At 52.3% G+C, this 20,131-nt stretch overlaps 1 protein-coding gene across 1 annotated transcript in view; it reads right to left on the reverse strand.

Annotated features, from left to right (window-relative positions):
• Positions 1-3,219: 3,219 nt before the first annotated feature.
• Positions 3,220-20,131, reverse strand: part of CYTH4 (cytohesin 4) — a 36,365-nt gene continuing 19,453 nt past the window's right edge. The window contains exons 6-13 of the mRNA XM_006865212.1: positions 18,552-18,632; positions 16,801-16,913; positions 13,702-13,850; positions 7,327-7,438; positions 5,640-5,716; positions 5,216-5,287; positions 4,694-4,848; positions 3,220-3,319 (exon numbers count right to left, since the gene is read on the reverse strand). Coding sequence (XP_006865274.1) covers positions 3,247-3,319; positions 4,694-4,848; positions 5,216-5,287; positions 5,640-5,716; positions 7,327-7,438; positions 13,702-13,850; positions 16,801-16,913; positions 18,552-18,632 — 832 coding nt within the window. The 3' untranslated portion in view covers positions 3,220-3,246. The remainder of the gene's footprint in view (positions 3,320-4,693; positions 4,849-5,215; positions 5,288-5,639; positions 5,717-7,326; positions 7,439-13,701; positions 13,851-16,800; positions 16,914-18,551; positions 18,633-20,131) is intronic.

Below are 20,131 nucleotides of genomic sequence, written 5' to 3' on the forward strand. Positions count from 1 at the left end.
CCCTAGCAGCGCTGACGTTTTCACAGTTCCCCGCGGCGCCAGACATTGTCTCCCTACAGGTGCTGAGCACAGAATGCCTTTTGTCAGCCAGGCTGTTGTCTAGTGCAACAGACAAGGGCAGGCTCACTAATACCGGGCAGGACCCTTCCCCTAGCCTAGCTGCTCCCTCTGAGAAGCCTCTCTTGATTGCCCCTGTGACCACACTATACCAGCACCTGTCGCCTGAGCCTTCCGCACTGGAGCAGAGCTCCTGTTGAGACCAGGAGCTTTGTCTTGGTGATCTTTGGACTCTTGGCTCTGCGCATAGTCTTGTACATAGTGTTGTTGTCGTTGTTCCGATGCATAACGGCGAGCATTGGTGGGTTTGACCCGCCGATCTTGCTGTTAGCAATCCATTGCTTACCCTACAGCGCCACATCAGGACTCTGGGTCTATAGTGAATGTTCAGTAAGTGTGGGCTAAATCTGGATATTATTCAGTACCGATGGTGGAATTTCAGGCAGGCTGCTGGGTTAGGGGTGTGGGGTGAACGGGGTGGCCGGCACATTCTAAGGCAGCTGCCTAGAGTCCTGGTGTCCAGGCTCACTAGAACCCAAGCCTCCCACACAGGCAGACATTCTGCTTTGCTCCATCAGTGCCTGGCACACAGCAGGCACTCAATAAATATTTGCTGAGAGCACAAATTAATGAAGGTTACCAAATTGAAGGCCCTCTGTAGCACCCCAAAGTTCGCAGTTCAAATCCACATGCTTTTCATTGGGAGAAAGATGAGACTGTCTGCTCCCAAAAAGATTTACAATCTCAGAAACTCTATATGGGATTGCTATGAACTGGTGTGGCACTGTGGGTTAATGCACCAGACTGCAAAGCCCTTTGAACTGCAAGGTCGGTGGTTCCAGCTCACCAGCTGCTCCTCAGAAACCCTATACAGGGTCGCTATGGGTCAGAACTGACTCGATGCCATTGAACAACAAAAATGGCAGTTGGTTTAGGTGTTTTGGTTGCACCTGGGTTTGCATTCCTCTAGTGACAGGGAACTTACTACCTAGGTCCTGAAGCAGCAGCTGTTTCATCTTGCTAAAGAGTCTTCTGGCTTTTCCTTAGGCTCGGCAAGATTAGCTCACCCCTGCCCTTGCCCATTGTTGTTGTTGTGATGTGCCGTGGAGTCGGTTCCGACTCACAGCGACTCTGAACAGGGTTTCCGAGGCTGTAAATCTTTACGGGAGCAGAAAGCCTCAGCTTTCTCCTGTGGAACAGCTGGTAGTTTCGAACTGCTGACCATGACATTAGCAGCCTGATTCATAACCGCTACGCTACCAGAGCTCGCTTGCTCATGGGAGCCTTGTTTGTCCCTGGGGTCCAGCTGCTGGGGACTTCTCCTATTGTAACAACCCCAGTGCCTCTGAGTGCCCAGGCTGCCCAATCTGTCCCTCCCACCCTCACTTTGGAAAGGGACCTAGTAAAAGACTGGGGGCGGGGGGAGGGGGGCATGGAGAGAACAGAGCCCCAGCCGTGAGTTGGATCATGAGTTTTATTTTGACCTCTGAGTGATTTCTAGAACTGGTTCCACCCACTAAGTGATGGAGGAGGAATCTGAGGGCCAGAAATGGGGAGGAGTGGGTCAAGGTCATACAGCCAGTGTGTGTCTGAGGCAGGAGAGGACCACTGGCCTCCTGACTTGCAGCTCAGTGCTCCTTCCACGATTCCTGGCTGCTTCTTCATGAGTCAAATGGGGCAGCAGAGGTGAAGCTCAGCTGCCAGGCTGAGGTCAGTGGACATTTCTAAGATGTCCAGCAAGATTTCTGCTGGTTCTTCTGGTAGATGCCAACCCAGACCCTTGCTGACACAATATAATTACCACATACCTGCCGGGGGACAGGGATCTCATGGATAGCTATACTCCGTCCTTGAGCAGTCCTGACCCCATGGAAGAGTATGTGTGTGTATATATGTATATATGTATGAATGTATGTGTGTGTGTGGACATGGGCATGTATACATGTGTATGCATGTGTATGTATGTGGGTACCTGCATATACATGTGTTCATGAGTGTGTGCATGTGTAGGCAGGGTTCTCCGTTAATCTGCTCCTCCTCCTAGAGAACCTCCCTGGCCCCCACTCGCTCACTAGCTGGCAGCTGGGCAGCGACAACTCCATTGGCTGTTTCTCTGCCAGGGAATTTTCCTCCAGGGACTCCCCTGGGGTCTGTGTGAGGGGGTGAGAAGTGCTTCTGAGATGTAGCTTGTTCGTGGGCTCTCCTCCAGACCCCATCCTGCCTGGGCTGGAATGTCAGTTCCATTCTGGAGAAGATGCTGCTGAGAGGCTCAGTGGGGCCACCCCTCACCTCCACAGACCCCAGGCTAGTGGACCAGCAGGGAGGCCCTGGGCCAGTCTCTGCCTCTCTGTATCCTTTGTCAGCTCAGCTGCCGCCTCCAGGCAGCCCTTCTGATAAGCACAGCCCACAAAGCTGAACCATCAGTCTTAAGTGACCCCCGTCTGTCTGGGCTGCTCTCTGCTGTCTCCCGGAGGGTCCCACCTGACCCTAAACTCAAATGGAGTTGGTTGACGGTGATGCTCACTTTTGCTCGTGACTTCTTGGCAACCTTCAACTCAGGGCCTTTCTGGTCCAGTACACAGGTGTAGGTTTTCCAAGCAGGAGCTCTTCCCGGGAAGCCCAATGCAGTCCTGGCCTTCTGCCTGGAAGGAGGAGGCTGGCCAGCCTACCACTGCTGGGGACTCATTCCTCTCAGGTGTCGGGAGATGCTGGTACCCAGCAGCTAAGGTGGGTATTGAGAAACAGCCCCAGAGCTCAAAGGGGCCAAGCCATCTCAGGTCCAAACACCTTGTTTTGCCAAGAACCAGAGAAGAAGCCTGATGGAGCGGAGACCACAAGGAGATGAAGTCAGAGATGAAGATGGGATGGAACCACGGGGTCTGGGGTCCTGGTGTTCTTGGGACTGAGCTGTAGGCCTGAGGATCCTAGCTCAGGTATGGAGGGCTGGGGAGGGGCAGGCAGAGACAGTCTCTGAGGCCCAGAGATAGGACAGGGTGGTTCCCTCTCCCTTTACTGTAGTGAATCTGGGGCAGGGGGAGCCCCAGGAGCTCCCAACCACCCTCCTGAGCTCAGTTTCCAGCCCTGATGTTTCCAGCTGGAGGCCATGGTGGGTAGGCCATGATGCCTTCCAGCCAGGCAAAGGTGCACTGTGGGTGGGAGGTGGTCCCCAGCACCACGTCTCTGGACGGCTCACTGCTTGTTGGCGATCTTCTTCTTTCGAGCAGAGACTAGGTCATAGAAGGGGACACGCGTGATGCTGGCTCTGGAAGGAAGAATGGGAGAAAGAGTTCCAGGGCCCAGCTGGTGGGGTCTGGGACTCCCAGGGAGGTGCCGGCCTGTCCAGCTGTAGGGGAGAGCCAGAGATTGAAACCAGTGTGGAGCCAGTGTGAGTCAAGAGTCCCAGGGCAGGGCCAGAGCTCAGGTTTGCCTGAGAGCCTGGGGAATTCTGCCCCAAAGGGTTCCTGGACTCTTCTTTGGTCTCCCATCCCGACTCTTAGAAGGAGGTGGGGCTGCAGACCTGCAGTTTACTGGCTATGGTCCTAGAAAAGTTTCTTCCATTTCTAGGCCCCAGTTTCACAATTCCAAGTGGGGTAATAGCCTGCTGTACCTCACGGGTAACGTCGAGCCCTAAAAGGGTGGACATGGTCATCGTGTGCTGAAGTGTGGCTTCTCCTTCCTCCTCTCTGTCTCATTTCATTCCCTCAAGTCTCTCCCTGAACTGTAATAACATCTGTCCTTCTACCATCTGACTTGATGCTTCAGAGCTAGCCCCTCAATAGTCACCTTTATTACCTGACCACAGCCCTGCCCCCTGTTTACCAGGCAGGGGCTCCCCAATATCCCTAGGAGAAATGCACACTCATCACCATGACAACCAAGACCTCACCAGTCTTTATAGCAGGGGTGGGGAACGTCCCGCCTGAGAGCAGTATAGAGCAAGTGAAATCATTTGGTCTGGCCCTGTCAGGACAACCACAGTTCCAGCCACCACATTGGGGGTAAGTTAATTAAGTGTTTGACCAAATATAGCAGGGTAATTTTTAAGTTGATAATTTGTATGGCTCATGAATGATGTTATAAATTTAGGCACATAAAATGTTCCCCACCCCTGCTCTAGCGCCTCCTCTCCCACTGCCTTGCCCCCCACCTGCCAGCCTGCCTTGTCCACCCCCCACTCTTCATGGCCCTGGTCTGTCTGGGCCCTACCCTGCTGGCTGCACAGCCCCGCCTCCACAGGGCCTCCCACCCTCCAGCCCCCTCTCCCCAGTTCTCAGCCCTGTGCTGCCCTGCCCGCTTGTCTTCACCCACACTGTTCCTTCACCTGGAATGCCCTTCCCTCCATCTGTGCCAGGTGCAGTCCTTCCCAGCATGCCACTGAGGTTGCTGATGGTGACCAGAGTACCATTTACCCAGCATGTCCCATGCTCAAGCATGAAGCAAAGGAGCTGACATGCAACAGCATGCCTGGTCCTCCCAACCCGCAGAGTCACTTCCCACCATCTATGTGGGGTCTGTGCTGGGATGTGGGTGTGAGAGGCCAGATTAGCCCCTTGCCAGATAAGGAATCAGGCCCCGAATGAAGCTGGGGCTGCGGAAATTCACAGCAGCCCATCCCCGCCACCCAGCTGCCTCTTACCGTATGGCCTCGATCCACTGGTCCCTCTCTTCCTCGCTGGCAGCTGAGATGCGATAGGATACATGTTTGCCTTCCACCACCTTGCCATCGCCATCTGTCTTGCAGGCTTTTATCTTCTGGCCCCGGCAGCTGGGGTTGTAGAGCTCCAGGCAGAACTGAGGGAGGCAGCAGGTGAGGATGAGGATACCTCCATCTTACCATGCCCACCTGGGACTGTGGATCCTGGGGCAGGTCAATGTCATCAATGTTGTCTGACATTGGCCGGGTGACCTTGAGTAAGTCACTGCACCTCTCTGAGCCTCAGTTTCCCTAATGGGGACCTAGCGAGATTGGAGGATTGGATGCGCCTGGCACAAACTAGGTGCTCAGTGTGGGCATTAGCTGCTGTTGCCCCTTCGTCTTTCAGAGAAAATGGGTCTGCTGGGGGCAGGTGTGTCCTGTAGGGGGTGGGATGGGGGTGTGTGGACATTGACTACTTGTGTACCCCAGCAGCTCTGACCTCAAGCCCCATCCCAAACCTACCGGCTTCTTGGGGTCATCCACCTTCTGGACTGAGAGGTTCTCAAGGGGTATGATTCCTCGTGGCTCCTTGTCCTGCAGGGGGAGGGGAGAGAGGGGCACAGTTAGAAGCCTGCAGGCCAAGGGCAAGGTGTGAACTTGGGGGGCTCTCTAAACAAGAAGGAATGAACCCACCCTCCCAACCTCAGTCCAGCCCTAGAGGATCAGGGAAGAGTCATGAATGAGAGCTGAAAGAGCTGTCTTCCAGCCCTGGCCATGCCTCGAAGCTTGGCCCAGACCCTCCCTCTCTGTCTGTGCACCTCAATTTCCCATCTATAAAATGGGAGCAGGGCTGGACTGAATGCTCTCAAAGGGTCCCCAAATGCTGTTAGCCAATTTGTGTGGCAGGAAGGGGCTGAATGCGGAGGCTCAGGGAACCCCAGCTTACGGTGGTGAACTCGAAATAGTAGAGGCAGTTGTCGGTCAGGATGAACCAACGCCGTTTCCACGTCTTCACGCGACCCCCTGTAAGTGATCAGTAAGGGGTTAACTGGGATGTACCCTTCCCTACCTGGAAGAGCAGGGCCTCTAGTCTTCTCCCACCCAGGCACCCTAGTCCCTAACCCACCCATCCTTCCTCATGCAAAAACCGTCAAAGTGCTCACACTGCAGCTGCCTAACCTGGCATTCAAGGCTCCACTGTGATCCAGCGTCAGGATGGCAAGTTGCTATTCTCTGCACTTTCCTGGCTCATCCCCTAGCCAGCTCCCTGCCTGATGTCATGCTAAGCACTTCATCTTTTATTTGCCTGGTACTATATTAGCGGTTTCAGACAAATATTTACTTAACTCCAGAACCACCTATGAGGAAGGTACCATTATCAATCCCATTTTACAGATGCAGGAAACCGAGGCACAGAGAGTCAAAATTACCTGCAAAGTAGAGATTTAAACCCTGGTATCCTGGCTCAAAAGAAGCTCTGCTAGCGTAGTGGTTATGAATCGGGCTGTGAACCTTAAGGTCAGCAGTTCGAAACTACCAGCTGCTCCATGGGAGAAAGATGAGGCTTTCTGCTCCCATAAAGACTTACAGCTTTGGAAACCCTGTACAGGGTCGCTATGGGTCAGAACCGACTCCACGGCACTTAACAACAACAACCCTGGCTCCAAAGCCCAAGTCCTTGACCATGTCACTACACGCTTAACCTTCCCCCCCACTCCCCCAATTATGTTCCCATTTCTCAGCTGCAGAAATGGAGGCTGAGGAATCTGAGCAGAGGCACATGGGTGGAGGAGCTGGGTTTGAGGTTCCTGAGGTCCTTCTCCTGCCTGAGTGGGGCTGGGAGCAAGTGCGTGAGGGAAGTTAGTAGGGGCAGGACAGATGGACGTGGACATGGAAAGATGGAGGACTAGATGGGCAATCTGTACCATACCCACCCATCCTGGCCAGGCCCTTGTACCTCAAGTGTTCTAGAGGCTGCTGCCCCTATTCGAGAGGCTTTGGGAAGTGGGGGTAGGGGATGGGAAGGCTGGAGACCAGTGGTGGATGGCAGGGGCCTGCAGTTTCCCTCAGACTCTGTAACATGGGCTGCATTCTGGGCATTACTGTGGGGGCAGGCTCCCCTCCCCCAGGCATCTTAGGGGACACTGCCCCTGAACCACATCCTGTTGTTCACCCTCCTCTCCTCCAGGGGCACCCAGCCCTCTGCCCACCTACATCTGCCTCTTGCTGGCTGTGTGGCCTCAGACAGCTGCCCTAACCTCTCTGATCCTTGACTTTGTCAGATTGCTAACCCCTAGGCAGGGCTGAGTGAGGGGTCTGCACCTCCTTGCCTGTGCTTAGTAGGTCCTGAATAAATGGAAGTTCCCAGCAAGACTCCTCAGCCTAGCCCTCTGGGGGGAGAAACAGATCTGACACAGGCATTTGTCTGTGGGTCTGTCTGCTTCTCATACCTGGATTCAGTCTCCCTCCACCGTCCGGTGAGGTAGGGTAGAGACTTGGGGCCCACCTGACTTCACCCCTGAGGCTGCGTGTGAGCATGTGTGTTCATCAGCATGTGTGTAGGCATGTGATGTGTGTACGTGTGTGTCAGCACACATGCACAAGTGTGTTCGTGGGAGCCCTTGGCCTCTCACCCAGTTTCAGCAGCCAGCCCTCTCGGTCCGGGTTGAAGAAGGTGTGCGTGAGGTCGTTACCATCATCCTCCGGGATGGAGAAGGGCTCACTCTTGATGCTGTCGAAGAGGTTCTGCCAAGAGAGAGGAGGGAAGGATGTGTTGTGCCGTCCGAGCTCTACCCTCTGTGGCTCTGGGCAGACCATTTCACCTCTCCTGCTAGCTGCTGTCCCCCCTCACCCATCCCCCAGACTACATGCCACTGTTGGGCCGAGGGCATGAGATCCAGAAGCTCAGAAAGGCTACCTTGTGACCCTGCTCATCGCCCCCCACATTCTCCCAGTACTTTGACATGTCAGGACCAGAGCACTGGGCAAGTGCCTCAACCTCTCTAAATCTACAAATAGACAAACCACTGCTGACCTTCCAGTGTAAGTGGACTACATGGGTCAGAAGCCACTACTCTCCTCAAGCCACGGGGAAGGTTAGGAGCCAATGCACCCCCTGCCCCAACCCATTCCCTTCACCCCAGCCCCCCAGAGCTGCTCTTCCAGGGGTGATGTGTGTCAGAATGCTGGAGACGGGGACACTCTGGGTGGACCCGCATACCCCAGGCACATTCCTCTTTGTGGGTATGCATTTGAGTGCACACAAGCATGCACCCTGGGAGCCCAGCATCCAGAACCAGAGCCTCCTTGGACATTGCCCTGGGGGGGCAGGGCCCCTCCTCTGCTGAGCTGAGGCTCCCAGTGCAGCCCTGGGGGGTAGAGAGAGGGAAGCAGATCTGCAGGCCTTGTGTAGAGTTGCTGCCAGGGAGAAAGAGGATTGGCTGCCCTGGGTAGAGAGGGTCAGCAGAAGGAGATACTGGGCATGGGTGCTGACCTCAGCTTCCAAAGACCCCTGTCCTAAGCAGAAGGAAGTGACCTATTCTGGGTGGACTCTAACTGTAGGGCTGGAGGAAGTAATTCCCAGTTCTCCATGAAGAACATTCTAGAGTTGTTTTTAAGATGTGAAGTGCTGTCGAGTCGATTCCGACTCATAGCAAGCCTATATAGGATTCCCAAGGAGCAGCTGGTCAGTTTGAACTGCCGTTACAGATGCTAAAATATAGAAGGAGTGACCTCAATGGGTAATGAGCTCCTTGTCACTGGAGGTATGCAAGCCAGGGCTGGGGACCTCCCAGTGGGGGAGCTGTAGATGGGCGGGCTGGCTCATGCCTGTGTTATTTGAACCCCCACCATGAAGTCTGCCCAGATTTCCAAGTGTTTTGAAAACGGTCTCGTTCTGCCTATTAAAACCAGACACAATGTTGTGTCTCTGTCGATAAGATAATTAAATCATTTCCTTTGGTTGCATTTGTGTGTGCCGCTGTTCAGATGGTTTCCTGGAGATTTTTTAATGAAAAATTTCACAAGTATTGCTTGATTCCCCAGACATTAGAAACAGCATTTGTTGGTTTTTAAGATCTGTTCTGATCTGGGAGCTCAAGGGTGCGGGGGTGTGAGATGGAGGAACAGGGACCAGTTTCCTTATCTACATACACCCTCTAGAACAGGCTAGAAGTACTGTTCCTCCTCCTACCCAGGCCCAGCGGAGCCCTGGGAATTCCCAGGTGGTGTTAACTGGCTATTTGAACAAGAACCTGCGACAGGAAGGTCCCGTCAGCAAAGCTGTCAAGCACAGAAACATCTAGAAGCCTGAGGAGGCGGGCAGGGGCAGACAGGGGGCCTTAGACCTCCATAAAACCCACAGGCAGGTCAACAGCTTCGGCAGTCTCTAGATCAGCTGACACATTCTGGCCCCACAAACAAAACGGCTCAGTCACCCACATTTCCTGAAACTCTTGCACACCAACCTCTCCCCTTAAGAACACACCCCTGCATCCGCCGCCACCAAACCACTGGGCCCAACTGTCTTCTCCAACTGGCTGGACGTGATCAGATATGCAATGGCCACTCTCAGTGCTTTTGCGGGCTTGCATCTCTCTCGGCCCACTCTCCTCCAGTTTTCTTTTCCGACTTCCTGTCCAGACTGTTCAGCAGGGCTGATATCTCTTCCCTAGGCTCTATGAGTGAAGGAGTGACTCCCGTCTAGCCAATCAGAGCATTTTACCCAATTGGCTTCAGGATTGGTTCACTTGGGTCATGTGACCCCAGCCAGCCAATGAGCCTTAATTCTGAAACTTTTGTTTGAACTGTTGAGAAGAGTGCTGCTAAGCAAAAGGTGGTGTTGTTGCTGTTACCCTGGAGTCGGTTCCGACTCATAGCGACCCTCTGCAGGGTCTCCGAGGCTGTAAATCTATAAGAAAAAGGTGCTTCGGGTTAATGCGCTGGACTGCAAGGTCGGTTTGAACTGCAGGGTTGGTGGTTCAAGCCCACTAACCGCTCCTTGGAAACCCAATACAGGGTAGCTATGAGTCGGAAGTGACTTGACCTTGAAGACACCTAACGACAAACGGAAATAGTTGGGAATTGGGAAAACAGACAAATCCTTTGGCCCCTAAATCTTGCTCTTTGGTCTCTACAGAGGGAAGGACTCCAGAGTCATGGGTTCAAATCTAGACTCAGCATAGATTATGAGACCACTGGCTAGCTCCGGCTCTTTGAGCTCAATTCCTTAGCTGTAAACTGGGGAAGGCGCCTGCTGTTTAAGATTGTTGGGAGGACATAGAACTGCGCCTGGTATGTGGTCAGTTCTGATAACTGGCTGCCCTCATCACTATTATTACACTGATACCATTGAGCCTGGAGCCCCTGGGTGATGCAAATAGTTCAGCAATCAGTTCATAATCCAAAGGTTGGAGGTTCAAATTCACCCAGCAGTGCCTCAGAAGAAAGACCTGGCAATCTACTTCTGAAAAAAATTAGTCTGTGAAAATCTTACGGAGTACAGTTCTACTCTGACACACACAGGGTCACTGTGAGTTGGAAGGGACTCCACAACAACTGGTTTGGTCACCTCCCACCTGGACACTTAGGAACCGAGTCACACAAAGCGCAGCGCAACCAGGGAAAGTCACAAAACCCGAGTCTCCCTCCTCCCAGCCCTGTTAGATTCCACTTGTCATATGAACTCCGGACACCTCTTCTGATCAACTCACCCTGGCACTGACCACTTGTGAGTCCTGGGAGGTGACCAGATAGGGGTCCTGAATTCACTGTTGTCTCAGTCGGAAGGAACGACCCAGGACTGTGGTGGGAATTGGCCTCCTGGGGTCCCATCCCTGAGAGATCTGATCCTGCTGTTCTTGGGAAGGATGGATTCAGAAGTTCCCTTCTGGGGGCAATGTGTGCCCACACATGTGTGTGCATGTGTTGTGTATGTGTGTGTACTAGAGCAGGGGCGGGATGATGGGGTGGTTGGAGTCTTTGCTGGTTCTCCTTGAGATGTGGGGTGAAGCAGTCTGGTCTATAAACCAACAGGGAATCTTAGACAAGGGCTCAAGAATCCAGCATTCAGCAGCAGAAGACACCCTGGGCTGGGAGCTGTTCCTTTGCCTGGGGGCTCAGGTCGGAGGTGAAGGTGGAGAGCCCCTCCTGTGTTCTTGTCCCCCCTCACATCCCTCCTCCATCCTCATCCCTGTCCTGCTATTTCAGCATTTCTCTGGTCCCTACCCAGAGCTAGATGTGCCATGGGCTTTATCCTAGCTTTTCAGATGAGCAATGTGAGGACAGTGTTGTGAGCTCTTGTCAGATGAGGGAATTGAGGCTCATACTCAGTCACACAGTCGTAAGGGCAGATCTCCCACCCACTTGCCTGTCCCCCCATTCCCAATGTGTAACCCTCACATCTGTGTGTCCTTGGGCTGATCTGTCTTTAGGTAATGTCTCTGTACCTTTTAAAAGCCTTAGCTTGTTGGCAGGGCCCCAGCTGGAGTCACTCCATGGAGAATCCTTTTGCAAAGTGGCAAACTTTGAATATCTGAATGTGCTTAAAGCTGAATTCTTGCTTTATGTAAGGGGACAATTAAGCCACATTTGGGGCATAATCCAAGCCTGTGTGGCTCTCTTTGGCCATGCCCTGGGAAATGTCTGGCTTAATTAACCAAGCCAACTACCAGGCACTTTGCTAAATACCTTGATATTTCTCCACGAATCCTATTAGCTGGGGCGGGGGTGGGGCTCAGAGAGTTCAAGCCACTTACCCAATGCCACACAGCCTCAAAGTGGTGCAACCAGGCCTGGGCTATGGCTTCATCTCCAGTGCTCTCTTCTTTTCCCTTCCAGGTGCCTACCTCTCACAGCTGCCAAAGAGGATAATTAGCCCTTCCTGACCAACCTCCCAGGCAGAATTTGAAGCTAAATTGAGATAATAGATCCAGAGAGCCCTATGTGGAGAAAGGTACAAGATCTATACAAATGAAGTCCATTGTTATTAACAAAAGGCTTGAATTGGGAAAAACACCAGAGAGGAAAGCTGAAGAAGCCTGGGGTGAGGGGCTGAGCACAGTAAGGTGGGCACCTGGAGACCAGGCAGGGCTGCTGCTGAAGATGTAATTAACTCATTACCTGCCAGACAGGTGTGCCCGCAGCACAAAGGAGGAAACTTACCAATGCTTAAACGCCTTTTACGTCTCAGACGTTTGGCTAAGTGATGTGCTTTTTATTAATTATCCCTCCTAGTGACACAAGCCACCATTTAGAACCTGCGCTGTGTACCTGGCAGAGATGATGCCCTTTACACAAGAGTTTAATTACTACCCACAGCTGCTCAGTGATGCAGGCGTTACCACCCCAGTTCTCCTGGCTTAGGAGAGGGTGTCTTGAAGAGGTAAATCAGGGTCAAGGGCGTTTAGCAGAAACAAGGAGGAGATGGGATGTGGCCTGAGCTATGCCCTCAGCCCTGCTACCCCCCACCAATGATAAACTGTCTCCTCTAAGGGTCAAGTCAGATGGTGGACTAAGGGTTTGTTGTTGTTGTTAAGAGCTGTAGAATCTGTTCTGACTCATAAAGACCCAGTATAGGAGCAGCTGGTGAATTTGAACTGCTGACCTTTGTGGCTCAAATTGACCTTGCAGTTCAGTACTTATCCTACAACACCACACCAGGGTTAGGGGTATGGTAGTTCTCAAACACAAGAACCACCAGAATCATTCAAGGTGCAGACCCCAACCCAGATTTCTGAGGCAAGCGGTGCATAGGTGCTAAGCTAGGAGAGTGGGATTTTCGCCCCCTCCTCGCCTCCCTGCTGGGCAGATGCTGGAGGGGACTAGTCCTTGAATCATCATTTCATGTTTGCTGCACCAGGCTCGGGATCTCTCGCTGGTCTCTAAAGCCCTGGCCCACCACCCTTCATTGCCGCACAAATGAGGGGCTTAATGGATACACCACCCCCGACACCTTCCCAGCCAGGCCAGGCCTGGGTTCTGGCAGCTTTGTCTTCTTAGAATGTCTATGTACTGCTTCTTTGGAAAAACTCACACTCAACCTTCAAGGTCCAGTTCAAATGTCACCTCCTCTGTGGAGTCCTCCAGAGCTACCCTTCCCCTGGCCCCAGGAGAGTTCCAGCAATGTCCTCTGAGTCTCCATAACTGTGACCCATGGTCAGCACAGCATGACTCACGAGGACATGTTAGTCATGCATTGGTCATCTCCCCACCAACCCCTAAACTTGGGCAGGACAGGGGCTGTGGTTGATCCATCCCTGGGTTCCCCTCCTGGGCACAGGGCCTGGCACAGCATGATGGGGTGGGGGAGCGTGTGATAGGCTCTGCTTGGCTCTGCCACGAGATAACCAACCAACATGTGCCTTTGAGGAGAACGCTTTCTGGAAAGCTTTGATCATAACTTTCAACTCTGACACACTGAGAGACCAATCACCTGGGAGTCTAAGATATCATCCGAGGAGAGGATTTCCACAAGGTTTCAAGGGTCTGAGGCTGGGGGAATTCTTCTAGGTGGTCCATCTCTAGACAACCTCCTCATGGGAAGTCCGGTACAGGACCAACCTCTGTTGTGATGGTTTATCTCAAGATAGTTACCAACCTGGGTGGTCCTCCTCAGCATAAGCCCCTTTTAAAGAGATTCATTTTAGTATTTGTCTCCTCATATTAGTATCTGTCCCAGCACAGTCCCCTCTGAGGGGTCCATCTCAGACAGCCCCTTCTCAGAGTGGTCTATCTCAAGACTTACCTTGTCTTTGAGTGGTCCATCTCATCTTGTCTCTGAGTGGGCTTGTCTCAGACAAGGCCTTGTCTCTGAGTGGTCTATCTCAGCATAGCCCCCTCTCAAAGTGGTCTTATCTCAAGACTGGCCTTGTCTCAGAGTGGTCTATTTCAGCATAGCCCCCTCTCAAAGTGGTCTTGTCTCAAGACTGACCTTGTCTCTGAGTGGTCTATCTCAGCACAGTCCCCTCTCAAAGTGGTCTCCCTCTCAAGACTCTCTCAAGTGTTCTTACCCAGAGCAGCTCCTCAGGCAGGTCACTGCCGTCATTGATGCCACGGTTCATGGACACGAAGCGTTCGAAGGGCGTTTTGTCCCGGACATTGGGGTTGTGGAGGCTGGTGTTGAGCATGATTATGGAGAAGGACAGGACGTAGCACGTATCTGTGAGATGGGACAGCGGTCACAGTCCTGGTCCAGATCAGTCCTCTCTTCCTCTGCCCTAGACCCTCCTCAGGGTTAACAATCTGCGGTCCCTGCCTTGCCTCAGGGTTCTGAAAGTTCCATCCCCTCTCCTGGCTTGGTCCTCTAGGTCCAGCCTCAACTTTTATCCTTTACTGATCTCCCTGCTCCAAACAAACTCCAGTGGTTCGGAGTGTCTCCATGTCCTCCCACCCTGGGCCTTGGCTCAGTGGGGTTCTCTTCGGGGCACACTCCGCCCTGCCCTTTTCTGCGCTTTTAAACCTTCGCTGGCTCTCAGCCCCAGCCCAGCCCTTCTCCCGCAGAGCCCTCCCGCCCCTCTGCCCACTCTGTTCTCTGCTTCCTTAGGGTTTGGAGAACACTTATTGTTGGCAACACTCTTCAGAGCTTAATCACGCATTGCTTTGTGATCCTGTTGGCATTGTGGGAGCCAGAGTCAAGCTCCAGCTCTATTGTTCTGACAATCACGTGCTTGGAGGAGGCTGGGCTGAGGGCTCCGGAGGGAGATGAATGCTCCCCCAGGTCTTTTGTGGTGCACTTAGGCCTGGACCCAGAGCCAAGGGAGGGCCTGTGTGTCCCCACCCCTCCAGATGACCTTGGGGCTGACCTTGGAGAAGTACCTAACTTCCCTGAGTCTTATTGTGAAGAAGCTTTGTGTACTAGAACACGACACTATGTCACCTCTGATAACGGTGGCACATAGCACTGCTGGCCCTTGTCCTGTGTTAAGCTCACTGCTGGGGAGTTGGCCTCCAGACTCAAGGCGACTCCCTGCACAATGGAATCAGAGTACTGTAATCTGAAGGGGTTTCACTGACAGATTTTTTTGGAAGCAGATGCCCGGGGCTCTCTTGCTAGTCCATCTCAATCTGGAAGTTCAGTCAGCATCATAGTAATACCCAAACCTGTGTATGGGGCGCGTTGGCCAGGATTCGAACCTGGGTCTTCCCCATGGAAGGAGAGAATTCTACTATTCAACCACCATTCCCCCTTCAGGTACAGTTATCACGGCCATTTTACAGAATAGGAAACTGAAGCGGGGGTGGGGGTGCTAAATTACCTGCCCTCAGTCACAAAATCAAAGTAGTGGAACTGTGATTTAAAACTGGGGCTTAAAAAATAAAATAAGTGATTTCTTTTCTACAAATATTTATTGAACACCTACTATGTGCTATGGACCCTTGTGAGACCTTGAGGCTTGTGGCACCGATAGGTAATATACATGCAAACATGACATTAATGTGTAACTACAAAGCAGGGCAGTACTCTATAGGGAGGGAGCAGGGCAGCCTGGTGAGGGGCAGGTCCTAAAACTGAGTCTGAGATCAGATGACCAGGCGAGGAAGGGCAGTACAGGCAAAGGGAACAGCATGTGCAAAGGCCCTGAGGTGGCAGAGCGTTCTGTGGTTTGTGAAGGAGGGAGGAAGACAGTGTGATTATTGGAGCTGGGTAGAGCAGAGGCTGAAAGAGATGAGACTGGAAAGGTAATGGGGTTGCCAGGGGCTTTAGGAGGGCCAGAGTCCTTCCTCTCTGGGGGTCCCAGGCTGTCTCCTAAGAAGACGAAACTATGATGCTGTTCTACGTCACTCTATCTCCGGAAGCTGGTGCCCTCAGTACCTGCTGGGGGCTGTGAGAGTGGAGCCTGGGAGGGAGAGGTGATGGCCCAGTCCCACTTCTAGGTGGTTGGGGGAGGAAGGGTGTGGGGGACTGGGTCCTCGCCTGAGGGTTCTGCAAGGGTGGGGCCTCAGTTGTCTTGGTGACACTCCATGACCAGTGCCCAGGAGCTGGTCTAGGTCTGCTCAGGGACTTCCGGGGCACTGGTGTGGGAGATCAGGGCACTGTGCCTTAGGGGAAGATATCCAAATTGGAGCCCCTCTTGAACCCAGTGAAGGGGATGTGAGGGGCCCACAAACCTGAATGTAAATGTGCTGGGGAGGGGTGTGGTACTCAGACCCACTGTCTCTGATCTCCAAAGGACTCATGTGGGCAAGCTCCAAGGAGGCACATTTAGTTCCTTAGGCTATCGGTGAGGTAGTGAGCTCCCCATCACTGGAGGGAAGCACGTCAAGGCCAGAACAGAGTGTGGGAATGTGACATAGGGATGTTGTGGAGGGCATTCAAGCACTGAGCAGGGGCAGATTCTGCAGGACTATGGTTCTATAAGAGAAGTGGTTAATACCGTGGGCAGACCAGAGTTTGAATCCTGGGTCCACTACTTTTGGGCTGTAAGTCCTTGAACAAATTACTTTGCCTCTCTGCGTCTGTGTTCTACCTTATAAGAATGATAAGAATAGTAGTAATCTCATAGGGTTGGTATAAGGAGTGAAAAGCTTTGTAGATGACAAGCATTTAGCACATAGTGAGGTGGCCAATAAATGGAATTGGCTATTGCTGTTATTGCAACTTCAGACCCCAAAAGACCCTTCTCCTGCCCTGTCCTCTGATATCTCTGCATGGGCATTTGGTCAGCCTTGGGGGTGGAAACCTCAGAGACTGACCTTTGCTGATCTTAATTACTCCCCCTTCCTGCTACACCTTGCTCAGGCTGTTCATGCTTCTGAGACTTTGATCACACTGAAACGCCTGCCTAAAAATGCTTCTTTCCTCCTTGACCTCCTGGAGAACTCCTATTCATCCTTCAAAACCCTGCTTAGATCCCACCTCCTCAGGGAAGCCATCCTCGACTTGCAAGTCTGGGCTCCCCTTATTAGTGTGATCTGTGGCATCCTGCCTCCTCTCCCAGGGACCATATCTAAGGCAACTCTCAGGAGGCACACCCAGCAGAAGTGGTCAGCAAGGACCCAGGAAGAATTCTGGGCTCTCAGGGTCTCAGCCTTGGGGACAGCTGGGAGGTGCCTCAGAGCCCGACAGTGCTGAGGAGTTCTGAATCCAGGTCCCACCCTGCACCTGGCACCTGTGGACTGGAAGACGCCTGGGTTGCAGAGGCAGTATCGGGTGGCGAAGGTCTCCATCATTCGGTCAATCTTCTGGGCCTCTCCTGGCAGCCGGAAGCTCCATAGAAACTGCCTACAGAAGGAAGAAGGTCATGGGCATCCATGCCTAGGCCCTGCCTCTCCTGGTGGGACCCTGCCTAGGCTCTGCCTCTCTTAGACTCACTTTGGTGGTGGTTATGTGCTGTGGAGTCAGTTCTGATTCATAGTGACCCTGTACAGGGTTTCCGAGGCTGTAAATCTTTACAGGAACAGAAAGTCTCATCTTTCCCCAGTGGAACAGCTGGTAGTTTCACACTGCTGACCTAGTGATTCGCAGCTATCCACTACCCTTTTGTTGTTGTTGTCAAGTGCCGGCGAGTCAATTCCGACCCATAGTGACCCTGTATAGGGTTTCCAAGGAGCAGCTGATGAGCTTGAACCGCCGACCTTGAAGTTCAAACGGCTTTGCAGTCTGGTGCATTAACCCATAGCGCCACACCAGGACTCCCCTTAACTATCCCCAAATTGGGAGAATCTGAGCAGTAGGAAGTGTGCTCAGGGTACCGAGCACATCGTACCTCCCCAAGAAATGCCTTTCTTTCCAGAATTCTCTGCACACACAAATCTTAGCTGTTTGCAGCCTATGTCCGCCTCAGTGGTTAAGGTGTGGTGGTCCTTGGCACCTGGCCATTCAGCTCTGGGGGTCTGACTGGGGTGCTGGGTGAGTGCCTTTCCCACCTGGGTCACCTTCCTGCAACCTAAGCTTTCCTTCAGCTCAGACATCAGAGATTTCCACAGTGTCCTGGGCAAGGACAGCGCTTGATCCTCTCTCATCTCCTGAGGGCCTAGCATAGAGCTGGGCACCTAGATGCTGCTTAGGTAAGTCTTGTTGCATGAGTGAGTGAGTGGATCAATGAATGAACATAGGAAGCACCCCCAGCCACCTCCCCTTGTCCCTTAAAGAACAAGGGATATTGGAGGAAAAGTCACACTGCTTTAGTGGTGAAACTTCTTCCTTCTTTGCTCCGCATACTCCTATTCATCCTTCAAAACCCAAATTAAATTCCCCTCTCAGGATCGCATCTTCCATAATGCCACCACTGCCACCACCACCACCATCGATACTTATTAAGCACTTACTATGGGCCACTTCTAAGCACTTTCTCATGTAGTCCTCACAATCCTATGAGGTGTGTACTATTATCCCTATTTTACAGATGAGGAAACTGAGGCACCAAGGGCTTTTTTGTGTGTGTGTGTGTGTGTGATTTGTCCCAGGTCTCACAGGGCATGCATGGCAGGGCTGGGCTGGGCTATGAACTGAGAAGTCAGACTCCTAACGGTTATAAAAATGAAAGCAGTCACAGCATCATAGGTGGGAAAGAATAAGTAATAAAATGTACATTAATAAAGTAAAGCAAATACTGGTCCAAAAAAAGGAGTAGACCGGGAGGAATACTACTAATATCATAATGATTTTGTGTGATTATAATGGTTAAATGTGTTTAGAATAATAATATTAACAGTAGTAGTATAATAAGCCAGGCCCCTGGTGCAGGAATACGGCCTCCCAGTCTCCAGGTATTACCTCGCCTCACCCTACTTCAGCCTGGGAGGCGGGTGCTCTCCTTAATCATTTGTTGCTCCTTACTGCCTCCTTTTTGCTCCCCACGCAGTGTTAGCCCGACCTCCCTGGGCTGTGTCCCTCCCCCTCTGTTCCTGGGTTGCTCACCTGAGGGCCTGGACCAGGTTGAGGTTGGCGAACTCATGGCAGTCCACAAAGGCCTGCAGGACCTCCAGGTTGACTGGGTCCCTAGGGAGAGGGATGAAGGAGTTAAATCTGTTCACTGCCCCTTCAGGGGAGGGACCCACTTGGAAATTTGTTGGCACCCACTTCTTGGGGATGAGGTGAGGGAAGGGAAAAGAGGAAGAAGAGATGTCTGCTTTCATCTGTCCTTTCCACACGTGCACACATGCACGCACACACGCACACACACATACGCACATATGTGCACACACGTGCACACACACAGTGCACACACACGCACACATGTCCTCCCTCGTTTATGCGGTCCTGTACATACCTGGCACTGGTCTGGCCCAGGACAGGAGCACTGGCTTTGGAGTCAGCCTGCCCTGCATTCAAATCCTTCCTCTGTCATTTCTGACCTGCTGACATTCCTAAGCCCCTGTTTACTCCTCTTTAAAATGGAGCCAACCATGCCTGCCCCTTTTCCTCCCTCTCCCCGTCTCTAGCTTAGGAAGGGCACCTGTTCTGCCACCTACACACCGTTGGATCCGTTGAGAGACTGAGAGAGGGGTTGCTGGCTCGCTGGCTCAGCTCTGCCATAGGGAGACACATTTGCTTCCCCCACTGCTCTGCCTAGGCCTGGGAGGTGGGCTCAGTTCAGGGAGAAAGAGCAAGGAACACAACGTGGTGGTCCAGGCAGACAAGACCGTGCCCTCAAGTCCTGTTCAACAGCAACCGGCTGCTCCTCTCACCTCTACTGTGGCCCAAGCCACCACTATCACTCCCTGGGTGACTGCAGTGACCTCTCTGGTCTCCTTGCTCTGTCTTTGTCCCCCATAGTAGCCAGACCAGCCCTCTGCCCGAATCTTCCTAGGATCCCCAGTGGCATCACTAGGGGGTGCAGGGGGTGTGGACCACGCAGGATAACACTGTCAGAGGGGTGAAATTAAAATGACTGTCTATAAAATTTTGTGCTAAGTCTTTCTCAGAAACGTAGAATTTTTAATAAAAATAACTTTATTGTTAGTCATGGAATCCTGGTGCGGTGCTGTGGGTTAATGTGCTGGACTGCAAAGTTGGTTTAAACTGAAAAGTCGGTGGTTCAAGCTCACCAGCCACTCCTTGGAAACCCTATACAGGGTCGCTATGGGTCAGAACTGACTCAAGGGCACTTAATAACAATTTTTAGTTATAACAACATTTTTCTGAAGCCCAGCTTACATATATCAATATACTTGTTGTTTTGTTAAGCGTCATCCAGTTGATTTTAGCTAATAATGACCCTGTATATAGGGTTTTTGAGGAGTGGCTGCTAGGTTGGAACCACTGACCTTGTGATTAGCAGTCCAGTGCTTATCCTATAGCGCCACACCAGGACTCCATCAGTATATGTACAAGACTAAAACTCTAATTTACTTTTTGAGCCTTCTAATGTGCTCCGGCCGGAGCTGTCTTTATGGCCCAATCACAGTGATACTTCCAATCACGTGGTTTTGTCTGCAGCCGCTACAAGCCTGTACTGTGTTTTCTCCTACGCTTTTAAACTCCCTGATTCAACCACA

This window comes from Chrysochloris asiatica, unplaced genomic scaffold, assembly GCF_000296735.1.
Source record: "Chrysochloris asiatica unplaced genomic scaffold, ChrAsi1.0 scaffold00076, whole genome shotgun sequence".
Lineage (NCBI taxonomy): Eukaryota > Metazoa > Chordata > Mammalia > Afrosoricida > Chrysochloridae > Chrysochloris > Chrysochloris asiatica.